This window comes from Triturus cristatus, chromosome 4_1 (assembly GCF_964204655.1).
Source record: "Triturus cristatus chromosome 4_1, aTriCri1.1, whole genome shotgun sequence".
NCBI classification, from domain to species: Eukaryota; Metazoa; Chordata; class Amphibia; order Caudata; family Salamandridae; genus Triturus; species Triturus cristatus.
In genome coordinates, this window is record NC_140585.1 from 865,717,128 (window position 1) to 865,744,192 (window position 27,065).

At 47.1% G+C, this 27,065-nt stretch overlaps 1 protein-coding gene across 2 annotated transcripts in view; it reads left to right on the forward strand.

Moving 5' to 3' along the window:
• MKLN1 (muskelin 1) overlaps positions 1 to 27,065 on the forward strand; it is a 653,324-nt gene that overhangs the window by 411,032 nt on the left and 215,227 nt on the right. For both annotated transcript variants that reach the window (XM_085653584.1, XM_085653585.1), the window contains exon 10: positions 15,407 to 15,619. In XM_085653584.1, coding sequence (XP_085509710.1) covers positions 15,407 to 15,619 — 213 coding nt within the window. The remainder of the gene's footprint in view (positions 1 to 15,406; positions 15,620 to 27,065) is intronic.

The following is a 27,065-nucleotide window of genomic DNA, read 5'->3' on the forward strand; positions in this document are numbered from 1 at the left end:
TACCAACACTGGGATGAGATGGGGGAGCTAGTAAAGCACCTCCCCGAAGAATACCGCCAGAGAGCCTCTCACCTGGTAGATGAAGGCAAGAACATCGCCAACTCCTGTATAAAAACGGCGTTGGATGGGGCAGAGACTTCAGCAAGACTCATGGCCATAGGGGTCACAGAGAGGAGGCATGCATGGCTAAGAATCTCGGGATTCAAACCGGAAGTGCAGAACAACATCCTTGGCACCCCCTTCAACGGAGAGACACTGTTCGGAGCAACGGTGGACGAAAAGCTCACCCAGCTCAAGAAGGAAAACGAGACAGCGAGGTCCATGGGGGCCCTACAGCAGAGGGGAATGAGACGAGGTAATCCCTCGAGGAGACCCTACGGTAGGGGTGCAAGCCAACAAGGGACATCGCACCAGGCGTTCCAACAAGGTCAGCAGGGCGAAGGTCACGGACAAAGTCAGCAGAAGCAAAGCTGGCAATATCAACCTCGGGGCCAGTCCTTTCGCGGGAGAGGGAACGGACGTGGCCAAAGGAGGAGAGGGGGCGATCAGCCCTCCTCGAAGTGACTCAGCACGCAAGAAGACGCCTACCCTCGTCAGGTCCCCAAGGGTGAGGCGCAAAAAAGTGGCATCAGGGGGAAGAGAAGATTCAAGAGCCTACGAGCATACGTCACCAGTAGGCGGAAGGCTGAGGTTCTACCTTCAGGAGTGGCGGCGTATAACCACAGACAAGTGGATACGGAACATCGTGCAGTACGGATACTGCGTAGACTTGGAGAAAAGACCTCCAAACAGGAAACCGAAGGGAAGACAGAGATCGGCCCAAGAACTGGCAATACTCAGAGAAGAAACGCGGAAACTCCTACAAAAGGGAGCCATAGAGGCAGTGCCGTTCGGGGAACGCAACAAAGGGGTCTACTCAAACTACTTCGTGGTTCCGAAGGTAGACGGAGACCTCAGACCCATACTGGACCTCCGTTACCTAAACAAGTTCATAAGAACGCAAAGGTTCAAAATGACTTCACTGCAGGAGGTACTGCCACAGATAAGAGAAGGGGACTTCATGGTCACCGTGGACCTCAAGGATGCCTACCTTCACATCCCAATAAACAGAAGGCACAAGGGCCTTCTAAGATTCAACATCGAACAGGAACACTACCAGTTCACAACCCTGGCCTTCGGATTAAAATCAGCGCCAAGGGTCTTTACAAAATGCCTGTCGGCGGTAGCGGCACACCTACGAAAGCAGGGCATACACGTATACCCATACTTGGACGACTGGCTGGTCAAGGCAAACTCACGCGAGAAGTGCGAGAGGCACGCAAAACGCGTAACAGACACCCTCACAAATCTGGGATTTTCCATCCACTGGGGAAAATCATCGCTGGAACCGGAACAGGTAAAGATTTTCCTGGGGGCAAAGATCAACTCCCTCAACAGTACAGTAGTGCCCAGCGACAGGAGGACAGATGCCCTACTGAAGGAGACGCAGCTCTACCAGAAGGGGCGAGCTCTGACAGTGAGGGCGGTGAGCAAGATGATGGGGATGATGGCGTCCTGTATCCAGCTGGTGCCGAATGTACGCCTGCACATGAGACCATTCCAGGAATGGCTGCAACAGCAATGGTCACAAGCAAACGGAAGTTGGGAGGATCTAGTGGTTGTTACGCACGCAGTGCAGGAGTAGATAACTTGGTGGAACAGAGACAACATAACAACGGGGAGAAGCCTGACACCACCAAGCCCAACAGTGACCATTACCACGGACGCATCGCAGAAGGGATGGGGAGCGCACATGGACAACCTCAGAGTGAGGGGTCTATGGGCTCCAGCAGACGCGGTCCGCCACATCAACTACCTCGAGTTGAAAACGATACTGCTAGCCCTGAAGGCATTCCAGAGACACCTGTGCGGCCAGAGGGTGTTGGTACAGACAGACAACACCACGGCGATGTTCTACATCAACAAACAAGGGGGGACACAGTCGTTTCCCCTCTCATCCCTAGCTCAGGAGATTTGGAGATGGGCCATACCTCTCAAGATAGATCTACTGGCAATTCACCTACCAGGGAAGGACAATGTGGAGGCAGACTGGCTGAGCAGGCAGACGTCAGCATCGCACGAGTGGGAGCTCAATGGCCAGGAAACGGAGAAAATCTTCCGGAGATGGGGGACTCCCACAATAGACCTATTTGCAACACGCCACAATGCAAAATGCCAAAGCTTCGCGTCCAGGCAACCAGATCAGCAATCCAAGGGAAATGCCCTATGGATAAGCTGGTGGAGGACATTTGCCTACGCCTTTCCACCGATACCCCTCGACAAGTGCAGAACCAGCAACATGACTCTGATCCTGGTGGCCCCACAGTGGGCGAGGCAGACATGGTTCTCACAGATTCAAGAAATGGCGCAAGGCAATCCGTACAGGTTCGAGAGGAGAAAAGACCTGCTCTCAATGCAAAACGGGGAGGTCCTGCACCCAGAGCCAGAGACCCTCAACCTAGCAGCATGGCTCCTGAAGACCTAGAGTTCGCACACCTAAGGTTACCTCAGAGCACTATGCGAGTGCTACGGGAGGCAAGGAAACCTACTACAAGAAAGTGCTACAGCGCAAAGTGGAAGAGATTCACGGTGTGGTGCAGGAAAAAGGGCCTGCAAAACAGAATGACAAGAGACTCAACTGTGCTGAGGTACCTCACACACCTTCTAAAGAGTAACCTCTGCTCGAGCTCCCTAAGGGTGCACCTAGCAGCGATCGTTGCCTACACCAGAGGTGAGAAGGGTGGAAGTTTCTTCAGCTCGCAGGTGGTGAAGAGATTCATGGAGGGAGCCAAAAGATTGGCACCCCCGAAAAGGTTGCCGCCGCCGGCATGGAATTTAAACGTGGTTCTGACGGAGCTCATGAAGGCGCCGTTTGAACCCATTCACAAGGCCAATCTACAAATGTTGACGATGAAAACTGCCTTTCTGGTGGCCATAACCTCACTACGCAGGGTGAGCGAGCTTCAAGCACTAACGCTACAGGAGCCCTACATTCAAATTCACAAGGACAGGGTAGTCCTGAGGACGGACCCACACTTCATGCCCAAGGTAGTGTCGGCGTTCCACATGAATCAGAGTATCCAGATACCGAGTTTCTTCCAAAACCCGACTACAAACGCAGAAAAGGCCCTGCACACCCTCGATGCCAGAAGAGCGGTGATGCACTACATTGAAAGAACCAAGGAACTCAGGAAGTCGAAGCAGCTGTTTGTGTCCTTTGCTACTAGCTTCATGGGTAGACCAGTGACCAAGGGCACCATCGCTAGGTGGATTGCCCTCACTATTCAATTCTGTCACAAACAGGCTGGACAGGAGCTAACGGAGGGGCCCCAAGCTCACTCCACAAGGAAGAAGGGGGCCACAGTTGCCTTCCTGGCAAACACGCCCATCCAAGACATTTGTCTCGCAGCAACTTGGGCATCTGTGCACACGTTCACAAAGCACTACTGCGTGGACATTCAAATGAATAAGGAAGCACAGGTCGGACAGAAGGTGCTACAACACATTTTCAACGACCAGCGATCATCTTCCACCCAGCCACCACAAAAATAGGAAAACCGCTACAAAGTCTATGCACAGCATAGTGAATCCAGAAAGATTCACGCTGCAAAACGAAAAGTTTCTTACCTGTCGGTGTAGTTTTGCAGCTTGAAGATCTTTCTGGATTCACTAGCGAACCCACCCACCTCCGCCAGGAAGAGGAGGCTGGAGGAAGAGGGGGTGAAATGGATAGGATCAAATAAGTGGATACGTACAGAAATATGGACAAAAGGATTAATCAATCGCCTAGGGTTAAAGAAAAGAAAAAAAAAAAACAGGGAAAAAAGAACCCGAAGATGGCGCCCCAAAGGTGGGACTTCCGCAGGAAGCACGACGACGTCACGGGAGGTGCACCAAATGGTGGACGTCGACGCCCACCTGGGCTACAAAAAAAAAAAAAACAAAGAAAAGACTACGAATCCGGACCCAACCACAAGATCGCGGAATAATGCACAGCATAGTGAATCCAGAAAGATCTTCAAGCTGCAAAACTACACCGACAGGTAAGAAACTTTTCGTTACTGCATGCAGACACTCCAGCTCGCAGTGGTCTAACATCCCTCGCGTGGTAACACCAGATCCTGTGCATACGCATATACGCAGTTACAACATTAAAGGTAATCATAGTTTAAACAAATAATGACAACGTTTTCTTTCTTCAAGTGTCTACACTTTGTCATTATTTGTTTAAACTACGATTATCTTTAATGTTGTGCGCTGCGTATATGCGTGTGCACAGGATCTGTTGTTATTTGTATACGGACTTGTGTCCATAATGGAGGGCTTAGGGGTTTTCCCTCACCTATGGCACCGCATTGATAACCTTCCTATTGTTATACTCATGACACTAGGCAAGCGCCATATCGTACCCTGTGATAATTAAATCCCCCTTTCGTCTTCTCATCACTCACGGGGTGTCCAACTCGAGACCAAGACGGTGTCCCACAGTCTCTCACTTCAGGTAATGGGGTTGACTTTATCCTAGAGGGATTATTGGCTTGACACCTACACACATGCTAGGTATACTTGGGTACATGTAGTTAGGGAGACGTCGTAGGAATGTGCTTCTTTTTATTATCATGTATTTCAAGTACTTGTATATATTCATGATTAATGCAAAATGGTAGAGCTTTACCATCCATTTACTTTCATAGTGCTTCTAATAACTATATATCTGCTACTAATGGTTGTTGCAGCTCATCTATTTTGCACAAGAATAACTACTGTTCAATAAATACTTATTGAAAACGCGCAGCCTGTTTATTCTGTGTACCTCTCTAAGACAGACTAAGTAAGCACAAGTGACTGAGCGAAAAATAGTATATTGTTTCCAAGGTCCTGAGGGATCAGGGTTGTCATGTTCGATGGTTGCCAAGAACTATTCTCTCCTTGGTAAGAGGAGATTTTAGTGGCACTGTGAGCTAGCTGGTACAAAAGGCCACCATAGCTGGTGGGGGTGTTCGGAATAAGTCTGACACCAATCCTACAGTGTATTGTGTCCGAATGCGCAGATCCTGTAAAGGGTTTTATAGGAACTACAAGACACTCCAAGCCACTTTCCTCCACTGTACACCGCTCCACTCCACACCAATTGCCTCTTTTCCATTCTACAACATTCTTCCCCACTCCACATCACTCCATGCCACTCCACCCCATGCTACTCCACTCTACCTCCACAACACGCACCACTCTATTCCACTCTGTGGCACTCCAATCTGCTTCACTCTTTGCCACTCCACTGTATGCTACTCCAGTGTATGCCTCTCCATTCTACGACTCTCTACAACACTATACTCCACTCTCTGATCCTCCACTGTACCACACTCCACTCTGATATTCTACTCTATGCTATTCAACAGTGCTCTGTACAGCTCCACTCTATGCCACTCCACGCCACTCCACGCTACTCCATGCCACTCCAATCTACACCACTCCACTCTACACCACTCCACTCTACACCACTCCACTCCACGCCACTCCACTCCACGCCACTCCACTTTATGCCATTCCGCATCTCTTTAATCCAATCCACTCTAGTATATGCCACTCCACTCTACAACACTGCTACACTCTCTACAACACCACACCACTTTACTCCACCCCACTTCACTCTACAACACTTTACTCCACACACTTTATTCAGCAACACGCTGCTCCACTGTACGACACTCCACTCCATGCCACTCCATTCTCTGCCATTCTACTATACGCCACTCCACTCTGCAACACTCTACACCACTCTCCGTCTGTCCACTCTGCACTACTCCACACTACTCTGCTCCTCTGTACTCACCTCTGCGATACTCCACTCTACTCTGACTCTTCACTCCACTCAATTTTACGCCACATTGTGCCACTCCACTCCACTCTGACACTTTACTCTACTACACTCTGCTTCACACTATGCCATTCCACAAAACTCCACTCTATGCTACTCCATGACACTCTATTCCATTCTACTCTATGCCACTCCAAACCACTTTACTCCACTCTGCGACTCCAATCTACGACACTTCCCTACACTGCATTGCACTACACTCTACTCCAGTCCAATGTTTGTCACTCCTCGCCACTGTCTTCCACTCTGACACTCCACTCTGTGTGATACTCCACTCTATGGAGCGACTTCATGCCACTCCACTTTGCTCCATTCTACTCTGTTTTACACCACTTTACTCTGCCCCACCCCACTGTACTCCACTCCAGTCTACACCACTCTGCCACTCCACAGTAGGACACCACTCTGCAAAACTCCACTCTACGATACTCAACTCCACTCTCCGTCACTCCACAGTCTACTTCACTCTCATCCGTGACATTTCACTCCACTGTGCACCACTACATTCTACTCTGCTCCACAATACTCTACTACACAACAATCTACTCACTCTACTATATGCCACTCTGCTTTACGTCACTTTACTCCACTCTATACCACTCTACGACATTCTTCACCACTCTACACCACTCCACACCACTCCACTGTAGAACACTCTACACTACTCCAGTGTGAAACTCTACTCCATTCTAGTCAATAGCACTCCACTCTACATTACTCCACTCCACAATGCTCTACTCCACTCTACATCACACCACTGCACTCTACTACTCCTGGAGTCAGGCATGATTTTGAACTGTGTCTTTAGGTAGGCTTCTAGCATTGCTTGTGTCCTGTAGATGAATAATACTGTGAATGAATGCAGGGGGTGGATAATGGTCAGGGCCAAGAGACGGGACACATAGTCTGCTTGGTCGACAGTAATGAGGCAGGGCCTGTCCCCGGAGAACTCCTTCTTAACCCTCTAGATGACTGGCACACCACTATGTGTGCAACAACACCAGAACACCACAGCGTGTATACCTTGGTTCCGCACACTATGGGCCTACTCCTAATTTGAACAAGCCCTGGGCCAACACGTTGCATGGGTGAATCGGGGGTTGACTTAACATGTCAGCGTTGTGCCTAAGCCCATGTGTTGCTGTGCCTCTGCAGGGCACTATACCGTGATCCCAGCACGACCCGAGGCTGGCTTCTGAGGGTCGCTATAGGGATCTAGGAGTGTTGGTCTTTATGGACCCGGTTATTTAAGTGCTCATGAGTTTTAAGGGATAGGTGACATTGTTTTTCTTTTCTTTTTACACCCAAAAGTAATTTCTCCTCGTGGTCCAGTTGTATATTGTCTTCATGATCTGTGTAGCCAGTGCTCAATGTGCGTATATTAAATACAGTATCCTAAGCGCTGCGTTCACATGTTTACAGGGCTGACAGACACATTCTTATTACAAGTAGTCTGTGATTAGTTACAGTGATTTTAGGTGTCTAAACATTGTGAAACCTCTGTGCCCCATGTTAAAGAAAAACTACTACGAGTTTCGTGGAACAATAAAGGGCCCTTTTCCCAAAACTATTCCCGACCCCTACTCTGTCCCGTTAGTGACAGTTTGTCAGGTTGAGGCTGACATATCCCGCCCAAGAGATCCCCAGTTTTAAAGCGGTGCCTATGTCCAAAGAAGGTACCTTTTTGGTTGATGGTTTTCCAGAGTTCTGCTTTGGCATTCTCATCCGAATGTCAACAGCCACTTTTTGCGCTCTGAGACATTTTTTGTAGAAAATAGTGAAGTGCTAGCCTGACTCAATTCTGAGGTCACTCTTTTTTAACAAAGATCTTTGTTATTGTGCTTTGTCCGCGTAACAGCTGTCTGATTGTCGATATGCTCTAAAACCTGCCTCATAGCGAGACCTTCTCTGCCTGTTCAGTCACATGAGCGCCTGTGAACGAGTTGTTTATTCTGCATTGCGAGTGTGGGTTGTTTTTGTGAACCAGTAATGCCCACGTGGTCCTGTGCTCATGTGGCTGCAACTCTTGGCGCAGATTACCCGTCTGTTTCCGAAGTCCTGGGGTTAAGACCGGTCAGCGGAGTTGGCACAGGGCAGCTGAATCGGCTGAACTGGCAACAGTATACTTGGGTTAAGGGAGCAACACAAGCTGCAAATACTGGTGAATGGGACTACGATAAAGATGGCACTGGTTCAGTATTTTTCAGTTACACCATGAAGCAGTAGTCACTCCGGTACTGTTAGTTAGTTAAAACAGAATATTAATTACAAGAGTTAACTGACACAGAAACCCTTACACATGGATGCTGAGAAAACTCGTCAAGTTGCTGGTATCAAAATATGATAGACTCATTGACCAAGAACGTCGCATGTTTTAGCACACTCCCTTCATAGGTAAAGGCAGTTTTCCTTATCCATTGTTGAGGAGTCGCAAACTATTGAATGTGACTTGACAGCAGTGTGCTTGCGGCAGGCCCTGTGCTTTGTATACATAGATGGCAGATAAGTTTGAAAGCTTATTGTAAAATGTCTGAGAAATTGCTTTATAATTTTGTTTGTCTCTGTTTTGGCCCTGTGTTCACCAATTTGCTACGCCACTGGGACATCAGACCCTTATTTAACAGATTTATGTCTCCATCCAAATTGGGTGGATTTTTACTGCCCCGACCCCCCCCCCCCCCCCACCCCCCCTGCAACTCACCAATACCCCTCCCCACAGAGTTACTTATACCTGGTTACATTTGGTTAAAGATTTGTATTTCTAAATCAATCGATCAATTTCAGAATGTTTTTGCCCGGTATTTCACCTGGATATTCTAGTTGTCTTCAGGAGCTTAAGTGTCTGAGTCAAATGCTACGTCTCGTAATTCCTATTTAGCAAGTAACTCCTGTTGAAGTCTCTCAGAATTTAGGCCCTTAGTAGTGGGCATTTACTTACCTCAAGCTATCGTGGCTGCTCGCAAAAGGATGATTGGTATAACTCAATGCAATCATATTCCACTGACAACTAAAATAGGTAAATAATAAAACAGCATAATTGAGATCTCAAATATAGCTGCCTATCAGTCTCTTGAAGAAATGATACTCTTTATTCTGCTTTACACATACTAAGCAAATGTGGTCATAACTTCCACTTATAATGAATGTTGAACACTACATACAAAGCTTTTACTCTATTTTGCTTTCTTTGAAAGAATTTCAACAATTAAATGCATGTTTGTCTGTTTTTGGCTCGGAGTTTGAAAAGATTGACATTACAGATATTCAATCTGCTTGATACGTGAAGTTCTCTGAATAATATACAGTGACCCCAGTCAGATTGAGTTGTATATATCACACTTATTTTAATAATAAAACTATATTGGATGAGAGTCATATAGATTATCTTTGCATCGAGTGTGGTAAGTTAATAATATTTTATTACAACTTGCAATGTCCGCCTTTCAAAGTGAGAAGATTCTCGCTAAATGTCTTAACACAATAGATTATAACTTTGAAAAGTTTAAACTAGGCTGCAAATCGTTCTATTTTAGAATGTAGCTACATTTAATTGTATTGTTTTGGACTTGGCAAATCTATTTAAGCTTTTAATAACTAAGGACATCACTTCCTTTCTCTTAAGTAAATGCTGTACAACTTGTGTGTGTCTATATACGTGTGTATACTTGTGTGTCTGCAGCAGCCTTGCAAAGACAAATTAGTCCTGCTTTGGCACTGCTATTCCAGGTTTTCCTAAGGATCGTCCATAGAATGTGCTTTTCTCTTCAAGACTCTGAAACCTGCATAATGCCTTCAGTCTTTGAACATTTTCATGCCTGCCTTACTACGTGGCAGGAGAAAGACTTACAAAGGCCAGCTAAAATGTATAAATTAATTTAGAATAATCTGGCATAGGTTCTAGGATGCTGTCATGTGTTCGGTACATGGCCCATTGCTGTTTTCCCTAGGTTAGCCTAACTGCGCATGATACAGGCCGCATTTGCTTTGCACACGTTACTATATAAACATGTTTATCTCTGTGCCACGTTGTATTTTCACACAGAACGTGCAGCTGTTTTCGCGTTCTATTCTTTCCTGGGATTTAGGCTGAACACTGCAGACAAGGTCAAACAACAGTGTCCCTTGTTATTTTGTTCTGGTCAGTCATTAGCATCTAGACACAACACAAGTGCAGCTGTTTGTGAATATTTGCGCCTTGTCATATAGGTATGCATAGTAATTTGACATACATAGAGAGAGACTTTTCAGAGGGAAGATTGCAGCTGTATGTGAGATGTAGAATGTCCACCTGTGTATGCCAAGGTACGGGGTATGCTACTTATCACGGAGATCTTTGTTGTATAATCATTCCGCTTCTGTAGAAGGGGAGGGAGGCTAGGCTTATCTGTCTTACAATATGACAGGGCTTTTCATAATACACGGTTTACTGACCATGCTGATGGTATTTTTGTTAAGCATTTGTTTTCTGATTGTGGCACGGATACTTCATTGTAGAGCACAATAGTTTAAATAAACTTTACAAACTTCCTGCGTGTGTCTGTTATATCTATCTTATTGTGGACAAGTACGAGTGTGAGAGCGAAAGGGGGTGTCCTGTTACCGCAATCCCTGAGGTTGGGAGTGTTGTGTTCTGGGATGTCAATTTACTTGGGTATGTTTGGTAGGGCAAGTGAGACACTATAGCTAGCCGGACTCGGGCTCATAGGTATCGAAGCGGTATGGTGACTCAATCCCTATTTACTAACGTTCTATGGTCCCAAGCATAGTTCTGTTCTTGAGCAGAATCCTTCAGCAATGCATACAGTACATGGTAATGACTCTGCATTTTCAAAAGGCTTGCTTATGGACAGAAGATTCCTTTCCAAATTGCATTCTTTCAGTTTGCTAATTATACGATTGGATACATTACATTAATACCACCCATAGCTTTTAAACAAATTATGCCACAATTATAATTGTATGAGTAGGTGGTGCAGAATACATCTTGCTCTGACACTGAATTCTACTTGGAGGACAGTGAAATTAGCTAATCATAGAAGCGTTATCATATTTTGCTACTACAGTTCAGTGTAGTCTTTCTTTGTATGAATATTGCAGTCCAGTTTATGAAGTCATCCATTAAAATGATTCCTTATGCAAATTATGCTAGGGCAAAAGACTGTGGCTATTTAAATGGTACAAAAACTGATCAGTAATCAATTGACACTAATCACAAAAATGTACCAAGCATGTCTGATTAATGCAACCCAATAACTCATGCAGTTGAACACCGCTTCTCTAATGGAGCACAATGCCTGCAAAAAAATAATAAATGGCAAGTGATTGGTTGCAAGCAAACGTTCTCAAAAGTATTCTTCGAGATGATGCTCACAGTGGCAAATGTTTCCGTCCTTACTCTGCATACACTGAACACTTCTCAAATTACCAATTCAGTACAATACAAGCAATAGTGGTGAAGAAGAGCTAGGATTTCCAGCAATTGTGGCCGACTGCTGGCCATCTTAGAGGAACAGATTTAAAACGTATATGGGACACATTGAGGCATATGAAAAACATTCAGTCTGGTAAAATTCATGATGAATCATTTTCAAAGCGCAGTCAGATGTGCATTTAGTATATATTGAGAATGATATATGTAAAAAACCACATAGGTGAACAGAACAGTGAAGATTCTCAGGAGAGATGTCTGCACCACAGCATGTTTTCCAAATGAGACCGGGTCAGTTCATACATCTATCTATTGTTCTATGAAATGCACAGGAGAACACATTTTCAAAAATGATAAGTTCCAGTAATGACATTTAAGACTAGTGGATACACACCAGAGACAAGAGAAGTTTGCATTCACCATAAGGTGTGTCAAATCATTTTACTGTGCTCTGCTGCTTACATTCAGACAGTGCTTCACAAGCTTTCTATTGCACAGAGCCCAGACCATCAACCTACGTCTTTTCAGATCATGCACCATGGAGCACGATAAGGGGGTGCCCTAGGGCTCTTGTCTTAGCTCCACAATGTTTAATATCTATGTAGCCCCTCCTTGCCGAAACCATCAGAGCTTTTGGTTTCAAACCTTTCTCGTATGCTGATGATACTCAACTTAATATCTCTTTTGACAAAGACCTCCATAATATGAAAGCAAGTTTTGCAGCCAAGATGAAACCATCTCTTCCTGGATGACCAATAATTTTCTCCAGCTGAATTCCAGCAAAATGGTGATCATGCTTTTTGGTAGAGCCCGACTTCTCTGGTCCACTGACTGGTGTCATTCGGAACTAGGAGCAGCATCAACCCCTAACGTGACAATAAAAAACCTGTGTTCTCACTTAGATCAGGCGCTGAACATGTAGTGGCTACCACTGGCACCTGCTTTCACATGGTGTGACTGTTATGAGGAGTATTTCCTTTACTTCCACTTTCTGTGTGCAAAACTTTGGTCCAAGCTTTGGTTATCAGCCGCCTGTACTATTGTAATGCCCTACTGGCTGCTAACAATGAGACACTACTTACCAAACTTCATTGGTCCAGAATACAGCGTCTCGCCTCATCCAAAATCTTGCTTCCAGGGCTGCCTTTTCACCCCTTTTGCGCTTGCTTTATTGGCTCCCAGTGCGTAAAGGAATCATCTTCAAGATCTGTTGTATAACTCTTAAATCCTTGAACGGCATAGATCCACGGACAAATGTTTTTTCACTATTCCGCAAATCAGGAAATTCCGTTCGGGTGGTAGATCTTTTTCCTACTTGGCTCCCTGGTACTGGAACAAACTACCCATACACATATGGAAATGCACAGATCACCTCAAATTCAGAAAAGTTCTTAAGACTGAGCTGTTTCAGAACTAGTGTTTCCTTCCTTGCCTGAGTTCAGCGCTGCACCAAGATACCCCTCCTGGGGTGGTTTGTGCGATTATAAGCTAAAATAACATAACATATGCCATTATCACCACACAGAAGCATTTTCCCACACACATGGGAGATGACAATGCTGAAGACAATGGTTAAGGGACTCTGTGACTTACGGAACGTATGCTTACATTTTAATGCAAATGCTTGGAGGTTTAGTTACATTTATCAGTCATGGTAACTGACATTGTGTGTTACATTAGTTACTTGGGTAGAAGAGTGATGAAATTCACTTTTTGTTTTGATGTGACCAACCCTTATTGCGACATGGAAGCCTGGACTTGGGTGGGTTTCGGTTCGCTGTGGTATAGATACTAAGTTGGCAAACACAAGGAGATGATGGCCGGAGTGCTGAAACATTTCAGACACTCACCCGCAGTCATAGATCTGGGTTGAATCCATCATCATTCTTTAGCTCACTTCGCCACCACAGTTCAGACACAGCTATATGCAAATCAGTCGTGACCCTGTGCCTCATACTAAGTTGCCCTTCACTAACGTTACGTAATAAGGCTGAAACCAGCCTGATGTTCCTTGCCTTGCCTCTCAGAGGGGCATGGTCTGGCAGTTTGGGGTGGATTGTTCCTCATGGCTCAGGACCAAGACTGATTTGCATATGGTTGCTTATAATCTGTACGTGGGGAGGTAAGCAAGAAAAAACACTAACCTGGAATGCGTCCTCAAGCAATTGACAGTGCCTTAAAATTTTGTAAGCATTCACCTATCACAGATTGTTGTCTCAGTGTAACACCCTAGGCGTGATGGGTATGTCCATCCAATTGTGGGGTCCTTTGCTCCCTGTGCTAAAGGACCCAAGCTGCTCTTCACTAAGAAGGCCCAATAAAGTTTAAACAAGCCTGGAGTTGCTTGTGTTCCCGTTCAAGAGGACGTGGCCTTGCAGTTCATACTGTAGTGTTTGTTGCTGTTTGAGCAGGACAACGACTGATTTGCATATGGTTGTTCATGATCCGGAGTGATGCAGTGGCCAACAAAAGGATGGATTGGGGATGTCGTGTGAGTGATTGTCAGTGGATGAAACCTTTGGCAGCATTCCACCAATCAGCTTTTTCTATTTTCCAGCTTATTTTGCTTTTGACATATTCCAGGGGCAGGTATGGTTCCTCTCCGAAGAAACATATTGCTTTGTTGCGCTAACCTTTTGGAGATTCACTTACAATGTATCATCTGATTGTTGGGTTTGGAAAAAAAAATATTTAAAAATAAGACTTTTTATATTTAAGTAGTTTGTGTATGAGCGGAATCCTTGGCCTATTTCAAAAAAACGTTTGGAAGTGGTTGCTTTTGATGCTTGCTTTTTTCCAAGATGGCAAAAAGCGAACCTTGTTATGTTTTTCCAGGAAATGAGCCACTCTCAGCAAATTGAATCGGGGAGACGCCGACAACTCCCACCTATGTTGATTTCGAGGTATAAAGCCCTGCCTTGATAAAGGTTATTGGCACTCATCAGCTGAAATTAAATGAGCTTTTAAACAGCACACAGTGGGAGCATTTAAGATGTAGATTCAGATTAGTGAACATGTTTATCGCTTTCCATATCTGTTACCGGTTCTGAAGCAAACTTCTTGAATACAGTAGATAAACAGATGTGAAGAGGTTTTAATCTCTACAGCTTTCTATGCGTGTGTCTCTCAAGCACAAAATTCCCACATTTTATATATGCATACACAGCGCCTTGACTCAGATCCCTGCACTTCACCCAAAGCCTCTTGACTTAAGTCATTTGTATTGGTTTTGCATTGTGTAGCTTTCAGGGGGGCAAGTTCTAGTAACAAAAAACATCCTCCTGGATTGAGCAATAAAGAAACATTCTAATTTAAGGGAATTTCTTCAACATTTTTCAGCTATTGGTTGGTTTTATGCAGGAGACTTAATTTTATGTTTCTTATGTGGGTTTCAATTTGATGCTGTGCTGGTGAAATGTTCCAAATTAGACTCACCACCTGGAAAGATAGGTTCCTAACAGTGACAGTGTAACAATGGGTCTGTATGTCGAGGTTCCTCTTTAAAAACACCTGGTTTGTTTTCCTTCATCTGACATCCTTAAACCGGTTCTGTTTTATTGGGTTATTAATAAAACTTTACTTGAGTTTGTGGTGGGTGTCATAAATAAGATCTTTATTGTTGTAAGATTATTATAAGATTTTACCATTTTATTTAATCCCATCAGTGTGTTGTCCTGTGAGTATAGCACTGGGAAACCCTTTGTGGGTAGCTGTAGCGTTTTATAAGACCTTAAACATCTCAGTCGTCCGTTTATCCCTATACTATGAATGCTTAAAGAAAGTAGTAAGATTCTTTGTCTAGGTATTGTACATTTAGTTTACACATTGTGCAAGACTATGCTTGGTTTCAAGCAATAGTAACCTAATCTTCCCGCTGGTTTCAGAGTTGACAAGATGATGTACTTGAGATATCTTAAGAGAACCTACCAAGGATGAGATGCATAAACCAAGGAATGTGATGCACTGAAGAAGCAGCCTCTTTATAAAATTGAGAACACCCAACTGACCTGTATTTTTTGTGCCTGTTTATTAACCTATTTCATCCCTTTTATTCCTTCCAGAGTGGCCCTAGTGCGCGGTCGTGTCACAAAATGTGCATTGATACTCAGCGAAGGCAGATCTACACGCTGGGACGGTACTTGGATTCCTCTGTGAGGAACAGCAAATCTTTAAAAAGCGACTTTTATCGCTATGACATTGACACAAACACATGGACATTATTAAGTGAAGACACTGCAGCAGATGGAGGGCCAAAGCTGGTGTTTGATCATCAGGTTAGTTTTGTTTAATATACATATTGTTTATGCTCGCATTTATATATCTTGTTGTGACAACATTTTCTCTGCCTGCTCAAGAGGGAAGCCATTCATTGAGGATGTGTTTGATCGCTTTGTGATCTTTGCAAACCGTGTATTAGATATAAAGCATTCATTTTAGAGAATACATGACAGACCTTAATGTCTGCACTAACCATATGATATACTGAAGTTACTGCAGTGTAGCACCACCCTTGAAAATAACATCACTGCTTTGAAGACTTTATAGGCTCTCATGTATGTGTGGTACTGAAAAATTGCATTCTATTAATCCATTTCCCATTATAGTTTGTTATGTTTGTGCATTCAGTGACCCTCCCCACTGTACACACGGAGCTGACCAATATCACCTACCGGCAGGCAGGGGTATTGCTAGAAGAAAAATCCTTTGGATCCAGTCTCATGACTGGGAAATTCAAAGGTAAGTAATCTGTGGCTAGAGCATGTGTCTACTAAATAAGGCATTACTGAAGGTAAGCAACTTGTCTGTAAAGGAGACATCCTGATCTACTCTTCTGGCAAGTGCACTGTCTTGGTCTGAGCCAGTGTCTGCACGTCGGCCCTGGGGGTGTGAACGAGTCCAAAGAGGGTGAGCTTGCTTCATTTTGGAGGAAGACTGGGAGCTTACCATGCACCCGGAGATCGGGCTCCACATGGCCATCTGCTAGACAGAATACCCTCCTCTCTGCTGCCCATTCCCATGCCTGTTCTGGAGTATCAAAGAAATAAGTGTCCGAGTTAAAGATCATTTCCAACCTCGCCGAAAAGAAAAGCATATACTGCAGATTGAGGGCACGAAATTTCTGTTTGACCTCCTCGAAGGAGTTCCTGCCCTGCTGCACTGCTTTCATATGATCAGGAAAAATCGTACTCGTCGAGTTTTGTAAGCAGAGGTCTGGGTGCCCTCTGGCCTCTCAAAGGATAACGTCTCTGTCTCGATGGGGGAAGGACCAGTGGGTCCGTTCTAACACAAACCACGCAAGAGCTTGTCAGCAGGAACCTAGGACCTCAGCCCCGTCTCCAGAAAGCAGTCTGCGTCAGTGGCCTCAACTCCTACGAGGAATCAAACAAAGCGGAGGTTATTCCTACGCAACCCATTTTCTGTGTCTTCGGCCCGCTCCTCAAGTTGCGTCGTTGTGATAAGTAATTTGGAAACCTGTAGTTTAAGTGTGACTAGCTCATCTTCCACCGAGGAGTCCCGGGTTTCAGCCTTGGTCACCCGGGCTGTGACATTCCAGAGGTCCAGGTGCAGCACAGAGACATGCACTTGAATCTTCCTTAACTTAGTCTCTACGGCTTCTCTCGAGGCTTGGATCACCTTACGTATAGTGTTGACGGTGGATTGTGCTGGAGGCCACTGCGTTCCCCGAGGGGCATCAGCTGTACCCGTGGCTGTCAAAGTCGACACTGTGTACTCCTCCACCTTAGTGTGGTTCAACGCCTTACATGGCGGCTTGTCCTGTCCCCTGTCAGCATATGCCCAAAAGGTTGCAGAAGGACAGGGGTGATACTCTTCTCCAAGTCCGTGGCCACTTACCCAAAAGCAGCTCAAGCAGCAAGCAGGTAGGGCAGTGGTGTCCCCCTAGGTCCTTAGGCACCAGCCTAGTCCCAGGGTGCAGACAGAAGGCCGCCAGACCAGCAGACTGCACAGGCAGGGTGAGAGGGTCTAGCCCCAGACAGACAGATGCAGGCCTCAGGCAATATACAACCCCCACCGAGAACAGTGGCCCCACACAAACAGTATCTATCATTGAAGAGGCAAGGAAGCCAGTGGGGGCAGCTCAGCAACTCATCGTACACTTGCAGGTTCAGTGTCCCACCCTCTGGGTCACCACCCCCCACACTGCGGTTCGTAGTCAACAATTGGAGTATTGAATACAGCGCTAAAAAGAGGAGGAAGCAACTCTCTAAACACCAGGCTCTAAGTATCTCTGGCTTCGTGCACCCAAGATCCGCACCACACGCTGCTCAGCAGGCCCCAGGTTGGGTTCAGAGGGGCTCTGGCATCCCCCAGGTTTGCAGGCCGGCCAGGAGAACAGACAATGTGGCCTGCGATTACTCGCCATTGGGGTTGGACCTACTCCGGGTCGAAACCAGTGCCTCTCTCTTCAAAAGCACTCCTCCGCCTCGGCAATAACCGGGGGGTGACCATAGGCCAGAGTCTATCAGGCCTCATTGTGGGCCGCCATTGTAGGCCAGCCACGTGGCCTCACCCCAACCATGGGCAAAACCTAGACGGCAAGGCAGGGTTCCAGTACACAGACGCAAGGGGCAGTTCAAGAATCTAATAGTAGTTTCACAAGCCAAACAAATAAATCTAACTCTCCCTAGCTAATCATTAATCTGACGCCTCTGGAGACTGTGATTAGTCAGTAGTGCCCACGACCAGGGGTGGAAAGGAGTGATGGCAAGCACCTCTTGCCAGCCATGATAAAGTATTCTGCCTTTTGGGCACATACACCTGTGCCCTTTGGGATATGGTGAACGAGAGCTTGCTACCCATCTCTGCATTGTGCAGGCTTGTATGAACACCATTGATTGTGTAAGTCAGGCTATGGACACTGGTGTGATGATTCATCGTTATGCCTAGATGCATTCCATAGGCTTCTCCAGGGGCGTGCATGCATCCTCTTTGATATACTCTTTCGTGGCTTTCTTTGGCCCACTAGTTCAAGCAACAATAAAAGATGTTCAAAGGTTTCTCCCAGGACCAAACTTACTGTCAGATGCAGCAAGGTCAGCATGTGCGGTGGCAGCAGAGAATGGGGCCACAATCAGCAGTCCTAATCTTACGCTTCCTGGCAGCGGCCAGTTCACTCAGATCCCCCTTCGAGAGTCACCCATGGCTATTGGACGGCACAATATGGTTGAGCCTGCACGGCTGCCATACAGTTAACTTGGACCAGTGTGTATTGCAGATTATCAGTTATTGTTAGGCTCTCCCCTTTCTATCAATCCCTCCGACAGGTCCTCCTTTTTTTACTCAGCAGATCATTCCTCCAAGCTTGATAAAGACATTCAGTCACTTCGAAAAAAGGGGCTTTTGAGAGTGTCCCAGAGAAAGAGGGAGGCAGGTGTTGCAACTCCTTTAACGTCTTGTTGCTCAAAAAGGATGGTGGACTCGGAGCCAATTTGGACATTTGTTTCTTTAACCCCCTCCTTTGGAAGGACAAATTCAAGATGATGACTGGCCCACGTGTTCTCTGCCTTAGATCCTCGAGATTGAACGGTGTACTTGGAACTTTAGGGCCCTTGCTTTCATGTACCTTTTCTGCAACCCTACAGGAAGTTCTTTTGTATTGATCTAGTTAGGGACCACTTTCAGTTCACAGTTCTGCTACACGGCCTCTCCTCGGCCATTGGAATGTTTATGATGGTGATGGCTGTATTTGTGGCCTATCTTCGCAGGCTTGCAGTGAGCATATTCCCGTACCTCAACGCAGGATGTTAAAGGCGAACTCATCATAGTCAGTCATACACCGCATGAGTGACTATCTCGCTGCACTCTTCCCGAGGGTTTTCCACCAACGATCTGAAATCCCACCAATGGGCAATGCAGTCCGCCCGAAGCTTATTTTGCATCCCGAGAGCTAAGATGTAAAAGATTTGTAATAGTGACTCTAAATGTCATAGAAAGGCACTTCCTCGTGGCTTGCTTAGCATGAGCAAGAAAACAAGGCTACAGCAGTTAGTTACACTAAGACAATAACTTGGGTTTCATACTTCTCATACCTCTCCCTGCCCATATAGATGCATATTCTTTGCTCATCTCTACCCTAAAGAATGACAATGTCTGAGACTCCAGTAGTCTGTCGTGATGCTGCTTTATTGCAGTGTGGGAATGTACATTCATTGACCCCAGCACTCAAGAGTCATGCATATTAATTGTCACAACTTGACCAGTGTTCCAATGGAGTAGTTAAACTGTTCCCTTCCCTCAATGCCAACACCTCCTTATATAGATGCAAGGCAATTGCTGTCGTCTCCCTTTAGAGTGGCAGACCTCTTTCTGTTGGTTTCTTGTATGGATGCCATCCTTACTATCACCTGTAATATCATGTTTTTTTTTTCCAAGTGTGTGCTAACACCCCATAGAGGTTTCTTAGCGCAATTGATAACTGAAAGAGAAGCTGCATACAAATTGTAACTGTCAATTATTGATTGAACAGACAGGATGGGAGGTAACCAGGATTCCAGAGCATTGTGAAATTTCAAGCAGTCTGACGTGGACTGAAGAGCAATCACTAGAGTGTTCTAGAAAGGGGCAACAAGTGTTTGGTTGAGTTTTTGTGCAGTTTATATTTTTGAGCAGTTTTACCAATGTGCAGAACATGGTTTTACTCTCAAATGTATGTATATATGCCGATATGGTGCTATTGCATTTGAAAGAGATTTTCTATGTCTTCTAAGAAGTATATATTTCTGGCTTATGTTAACTAGGCATCAATTTGTTCATGACTCAATCTTGTACAAAATAGATGTCTCCTCCAGCACATTTATTCGCTGTTCATCATTTCTGCAGCACACAGTTAAGCAAAGTCACATTTGTGTTTTTTCCACTGACGACGTTCTTGCTGTTCTCGAAGAAAACTTTTCAACACAGGCACAATATTGTTGTAATTCACAAGGCCCTTCTGCTAGCTTTCTATTCTTTCACTATAGTTTACTATTGGTCTTGTAACTGGTTTGCCCTTCCATCTCCGGATGGCATTGGCATAGGGTGAGCAGAATCAATATTCATGTCATGGGATAGTGCTTAGATACAAGTCAGTATGACGTTTATTAGAGCTGTGCTCTGATTTGCTGAGAGTGTGATTGTTTTGCTCACACCACGATGATGTTGTAGAAATTAATGATTTCCTATGCAAGACAACTGTATATAAACCCCAGATTTTTAGGGTGAGCCAGAGCTTTTTTCAGTGCTACTAGGGATGCTGTCCTGTTTTCTTATTGATTTCGCTGCTTACTTGGGACTTAAAATTATTCTGATTTTGCAGTTCATGCTGAATGGCCTATTTACTGAAGAGCCTTCTTGTCAATGTATTTATGCATATGCATATATGATCTCATTGCCACACGTTTAAAAAAAATTCTATTAAATCTTTAAAATTTATTTTCGCTTTAGAACTCAATCACTGAGTCTTTCTTTACCTAAGTGACTGTATTTTTGATGCACTGTATGATGCCTTATCTTGAGCACACATAGCCTCATGAAATAGCTGTTTAACACCGTCTTTGTATCATTCACCTATTGATGTGCTATTGAGGTAGTGTTTTGGAAATGTTTTTGTAAAAAATGTAAGCAGTTCCCGGTGCCCACACGTTTAAAAATAATCTGTCTGCAATCCATTTGCAAGAGTAAGGCGGTGCCATCAACAAAGTAGTAAATGTTTTTGAGAAGTTGACCTATACCTTTTAATCCGACTCAGGTCTTCGAAATAAATTATAGAACTGTCTAGAAAGGGTTGCTTGATTACTGATACCGTAGTGCTCACCGTGTTCCTAAGATACCATAACAAATGACAAATATTAATAATAATACTATTTGAAAGTAGGCTCTCACTATCCAAGGCCTTGAATCTAAAACATCTCCATGCACCACAAGAAAGGATTTGAGAATAACCTGTTTACCTGCTAAAATATATATCGGATAGAGACTACTAGCCGCAGATTCCTTAACGTAGAATTATCTCCAGGCATAAGACTGGACCCGGAAAACTTTCTTGCCCACCATCTCTGCGTGCCGGGGGGCGGTACCACGCGACTCCGCCCTGACGTCTTCCGCGGGTGTGACATCAGCGAGGTCACATAAGCCCCACCCCGGCGCGCTGACGTCAGTTTCCTTCTTTTCCGCGTGCCACGCGGATCCGGATCGGGTCCCTGGCCTGTTATCAGGCTGTCTTTTCACGCTTTGCGTTTCTTTTATGAGAGCAGTGTGCGAATGCCTTCGGGTTTTAAGATGTGTTTGTCTTGCTCACGCCAGTGGTTGGCGACTGACCCTCACCCCATTTGTATGTGGTGTTTGGGGGAGCACCATGACTCCACGGACTGCGGGGCTTGCCAGCAGATGAAGCCGAAGTCTCGGCGGGAGCGTCGGATGGAGCTCCTTTCAGCCCGCATGTCCAGGTCGACGTCTCCACGTCCGTCCCCCGCGGCAGGGTCCAGGAACCGCCGCTTTGTCTCCGACATCGTCCTCCTGAGAGGCCACAGGGGCGTCGCTCGCCCGTTGGTAAGTGTCACAGCTTGTCCCCAAGGCCCGGTACCCGTCCTATGGGGGGGCGCAGGTGCTTCGCAGGTCGTGCGGCCTCAAGTGTCGCCACCTTACCCGCCGTTTCCCCGTGTGGGGGCGTCCAGAGTCCAAATGGAGGCCTATGCTGCGGCACTGCAGGCCTCCTTGGCTCCTCCTTCCCTTCCTGGGACGTCCACGGATCCCTTGCCGTGTGCGAGGCCTTCTGTGGAGTCACCGGCAACTCCGTCGCTGACAGTTTCGGCTCCAGGTTGTGGGGGTGTGGTGTCGTCGGGGTATGGCCCTACAGGGTTCCTTCCTTGGGCTCACGGCACCTATGCCTCGCCGCAAACCCCGTGGGGGTCCCGGTGGTGTCGCGGGAGGTTGTCGTGGCTCGTCCCAGAGTCCTCCTCGGCAGGCGGTGGCCTTGTCCGAGGCCGAGTTGACGCCGTTCAGGCGCCGGCGGCTGTCAGCCCTGGCAGTGCCGCAGGGGCTGGCTGGGGCGCGTCCCCGGGTCCCTCTCGTCTCTCCACGCAGGCGGCTGTCTCGTCGGAGGTCGAGTCTGGGCCTTTTCGGCATCGTTCTTTGGCCACCCCGGCTCCGACCCTATCCCCCGCTGCGCCGGTACTGGAGGTCGTCTCGGCATCCCCTTCGGCCCCGGTCGACGCCGAGCCGGCACCTGTGGCGGACTCCACGGCGCCGTGCCTGCGTCGGGTCGTCGATTCGTCTCCGGGGGCCTCCTCTTCTCCAGAGGTTCGGCAACTTTTTGTATCTTCTTCCCTGGAGACGGGACGCAGTGTCCTGGCCTTCTCCCCGGCGTCTTCCAAGGAGGGCTCTTCGCCATCCCCGCGCCCACAGTCTTCCTCAGAGGCGCCTCAGGCACCCCACTCGTCTGTCCAGCCTTCTTCTGTCCGTGTTTGGCCATTTCTTCCTTCGGTTGGGCTGGAGAAATTGCTCTCCCCACCACGTTGCCCTACGGAAGCGAGTGCTGCCTTCGCCCGGGCTGTCTCCTCGGCCGCTGGAATTTTGCGCATGGGCGACCCAGCTGCCCATTTCCCCGTGGACCATTTACTTGAGGTTCTCCATCAGGGCACTGGTGGACAGGAGCTGCTTCTCCCTTTCGAAACTTTGCTTCATAATTCTCTTTTGGGAGCCTGGGGGCGCCCTGCCACGGGGGACCCGGTGCCCAAATCGCTTCTGCACCGCCACCGTCCTGCTCTGCATGATCCTGTCTGCCTTTCCTTCCACTCTTCTACAAGGGGCCCTCTTCTGCAGACTGCCTTCCCTTCTTTGCCCTCGGTGTTGTCTCCTCCGTCGAGGGAGGCCCGGTGGCTGGATTCATGGGGGTGTAACATCTTTGCTTCCTCCAGTGCTGCCTTGTGGGCGGTTAACACTCTTTGCGTGTTGGCCAGAGCCACTTCCTGCTTGTGGGATTCCGTGGAGTCCCTTCTGTCTTCTCCAGAGGGTGCCTGCGCTGATCTGCGGCACCATGTGTTGGATGGCCGGGAGCTGGCTGCGTTTATTCTTCGCTCAGTCCTGGATGTCTCTGAGGCTCTTGGTCGCACTATGGCTTCTTCGGTGGCCCTCCGTCGCCATGCTTGGCTGAGGGACAATGTTTTTCCTGTTGATCTCCCTTTTGATGGCACTCTTCTGTATCATGCCCCGCCGGATTCTGCTATTCAGCGGTTCCTTGCAGGGCTTCGTCCTCCTCCTTCTCCTACTCCCCCCCCCCCCCCCCCCCCTGGCTGTCGGTCCTCTGCTGTGCTCTGGGAGGTGTTCTTCCCCTGTTATTTGGAGGTCTAACGTTTGATAGCCCCAGTTGCGTGTTCTGTCTGGTTGGTGTGCCTCCAGGGTCCTTCTATTGGCCCTTTGGTGCTGTTGGCCGCTGGTCCGGCCTTTGTTTGACTTGTGGTTTTGACTGTTGGTAAGCCTGTGTAGGTCCTGTGATTAGGCCTTCTGTGTCTTCTTTATTGGATGATTGGCAAGCCATCTGCGGTTCTACCCGCAGGTCTTTGTTTGTCCTCTGCTGCGGATTTTTTTTCCTAAGAGGGGTTCCCATGTTTTATTGGGACGTAACATACCCTATGTGGTGTAATTGTACCTATTACATAGCTCTGTCATGTGCTGGGGAGGTGTGGTCGCCCTTTTCAGGCTCCTTGCTCTCTGTGGTGTCACGGTATGTCGCAGGTGCAATCTTCTTGCCGATTGTCTTGCAGCAGCTTGCGTTGCGCCCAGGTCTGTCCTTCTCCTTGTTCGCTACGTCGCTAGACCAGTCTGGCCTGCTGTCTGCGGCATCGTGTTGTGGTGGTTCCGCGCTCCTGTCCAGTGTTTCGGCTTGGTCCTCTGTCTGGTGTTCCAGAGGGACTGGCTTTTCTTGGCCTCTGTTTTCTGGTGGACGGCTTGGTCCGTCTTCCGTCTCTCTTCTTTGTGGTCAGTGTGTGTGTTCTGGGCCGGCCCCTCCTTTGCGGTGTGTCCGTGCCCTCCCTGGCCTCTGCCTTCGGCTGGCGTCTGGCTTGTCCTGGGTGCGCTGTACCGTGGTGTTGCCTGCTGCTGGCTGCGCCTGCCCGTTTGGACCTACTTCTTCTAGTCCACTGTTGTGGCCTTTGGTATGTTCCCTTGTGCCCCTACCTCTGGTTCCACTGGGGCTTTGCACTACTGTGCCTTTCTTCTTCCGCCTGCGCTATTGGCAGTGGAGCCATTCCTGCTGCTTGCGGCCGAGGTGTGTTCCGCTATTTTCTGTCAATGTGTATGTGTTTCTTATGGTGGGCCCTGCCTCCAGTTCTACCTCTTCTCCCTGGGGTTTGAGGTGGTCCTTGTGTTCCTTGAGGTTTTCGGGCTCTGTCTGCCTCTGTGGGGTGTTGGGCAGTTCTCCCTTGATTGTGCCTAGGATATCCTGGCCTTTCCCTTCTTGTCCCTGTGACATGTCCTCTACTGGGCCCTGTGTCTCTCCTGGTGGGAAGGCTCTCTCGCACGCCCACCTCCCTTCTGGGTATGGCTAGGGTATCTATTCTGCGTTAAGGAATCTGCATCTAGTAGTCTCTATCAGATGTACCAGTTACTTACCTTTGGTAACGATGTATCTGGTAGAGAAGATTCTAGCCGCAGATTCCTTCACGACCCGCCCTTCCTTCCCATCTGCGAGGACCCTCAGTTTGGGTTTTCTGCGCTCGCCTCCCTCTGGGTGGCTTGGCTTCTGTGGGTGTCCTCCTCGTTCTCTTCCGGTCCGGCATTCCTCCAGCTGGTTTCTCTCCAGTGTAGGGGCCTACTTTTGCTTTTTTCCCTCTGTTGTTAGGGACTTCTGCTCCCCTTACGGTCTTCTCCGTTGGGGATTCTTTTGCCTGTCCCTTGGCCTCCTGTTCCTTTCAGGGGATATGGCCCTCTTTGACTGTATGGTCTGGGGGTGGATTGCTGTTGCTCCTCTGTTCTGGGCTGCTGGCCCTTCACTGTGTGGTTTGTGGTTACAGACTCTCGCTCGCTCTCTTATTTTCTGATACGGTGCTTTCACATGCTTGTGCTTCCAGGATGGCTGTCGCCTTGGCTTGCGCGGTGGTCCCACGGAGTGGTGCTTTTCGCTGCTATGGCCTTCTGATGCTTTGGGGCTACCTGGTGATATAGCCTTAGCTTGCACAGTTCCTCACTATGGTGCCTTGCTCTTTCCCTGTGCTGGCGCCTCCTGGTGCTTTGGTGCCGACTGGCGCTGCTCCTCATCTTTTTTCTGTTTTGTTTTTTTCTGTTTTATCGCACACTGTTCCCATGCTCTCCTCAGTTTTGTTGTGATGGCTCTGCGTTGTGGCGCGGAAAAGTTATCCGAAGCAAACTGACCTCAGCGCGCCGGGGTGGGGCATATGTGACCCTGCTGACGTCATGCCCGCGGAAGACGTCAGGGCGGAGTCGCGTGGTACCGGCCCCCCGGCGCGCAGGGATGCTGGGCAAGAAAGTTTTCCGGGTCCGGTCTCACGCCTGGGGATAATTCTACGTTAAGGAATCTGCGACTAGAATCGTCTCTACCAGATACATCGTTACCGAAGGTAAGTAACTTGTCCTGCTTGATGCATAGTGGAAAATACAGTTGTATGTTTTTAGTTTAAGCAGAACTTTGACTGCTAAATTCTGAATGCATTGTGGACACAGGATGGCGTATCAAGAGAAACTGCATTGTGAGAGAACAAGAATGTTTACAATTAGAAAGGTGACCTGCATAAGAGAAAAGCAGGTCCTGATGTTTCATTGAAGGGTTAAGAGTCAACCAAAGTTTCCTAACAATGAACCACATTTGTAGAATAGTGCTTTGGCCAATTGAGGTGCACCAGAAATCGAACAGAAAATCTGATGGAGCTAGGAGTATCTCTGACTTGGTGGGATAAAGTTTAAGAAAGTTTGTAAAACATTTAATATTGTTAAGGATAGAGTAGATGGTTAGACCAGAGGGTCAGATTCCCTATTCTTTAAGCACAAAAGGAACCTCTGCATACATGAACATGTTTACCCTCTAGCTGTAAAGTAGGACAGCTAGCAATCTGGAACAACAGATAGTAGAGGTAATACTCCAGAGTGCTGTGAAACTCCTCATTAGACTGCCTTAGAAGAAAATTCAAATGAGAATATGTCTGCCTTTTGGAAGTGGGCAGACCAGAATGAAGTAATCCAGCTGGGGACTTACATTCCTACCTCTCTCTTTAGTTTTAAAAGAAAGCTATGCATTATGTTGTTGAAAGCCATCGAACAGTCTTAGAGGTCCTGAGCCTGTCACAGGGACTTTCCATGACTCTTGCTACTACACAAAACACATTACAAAGCTGGCTTGAAAGGGGTTGAGGTTGACAATGCTCAATCTCTCTGGATAAATATTGTTGTGCTGCAACATCCTCGTTTAGTAGCTTGGCAAGAGGGAGATTGATTGAAAATTTGGAGGCCTGGGAGGTAGCCGTCTTCAAACAATGTATTCACTACGCTAACCTCAAAGACTGATGGAATATTTCACTTTCTCAGGATTGCATTATTTCTGTTGCATCATGGCATGGATGTGGCTCCTTTCTTTTCCTCTTAATAGAGATTCAATACTGCTCTCATTGCATCCAGCCCTAAAGAGATCCACGCTCCTTCCTGCCACTTACTAGTAGGGATGCCATTATGGCAGTTCCCTGTAGGGATTTGAGCTCTTTGCTGCAACTTCCTGTT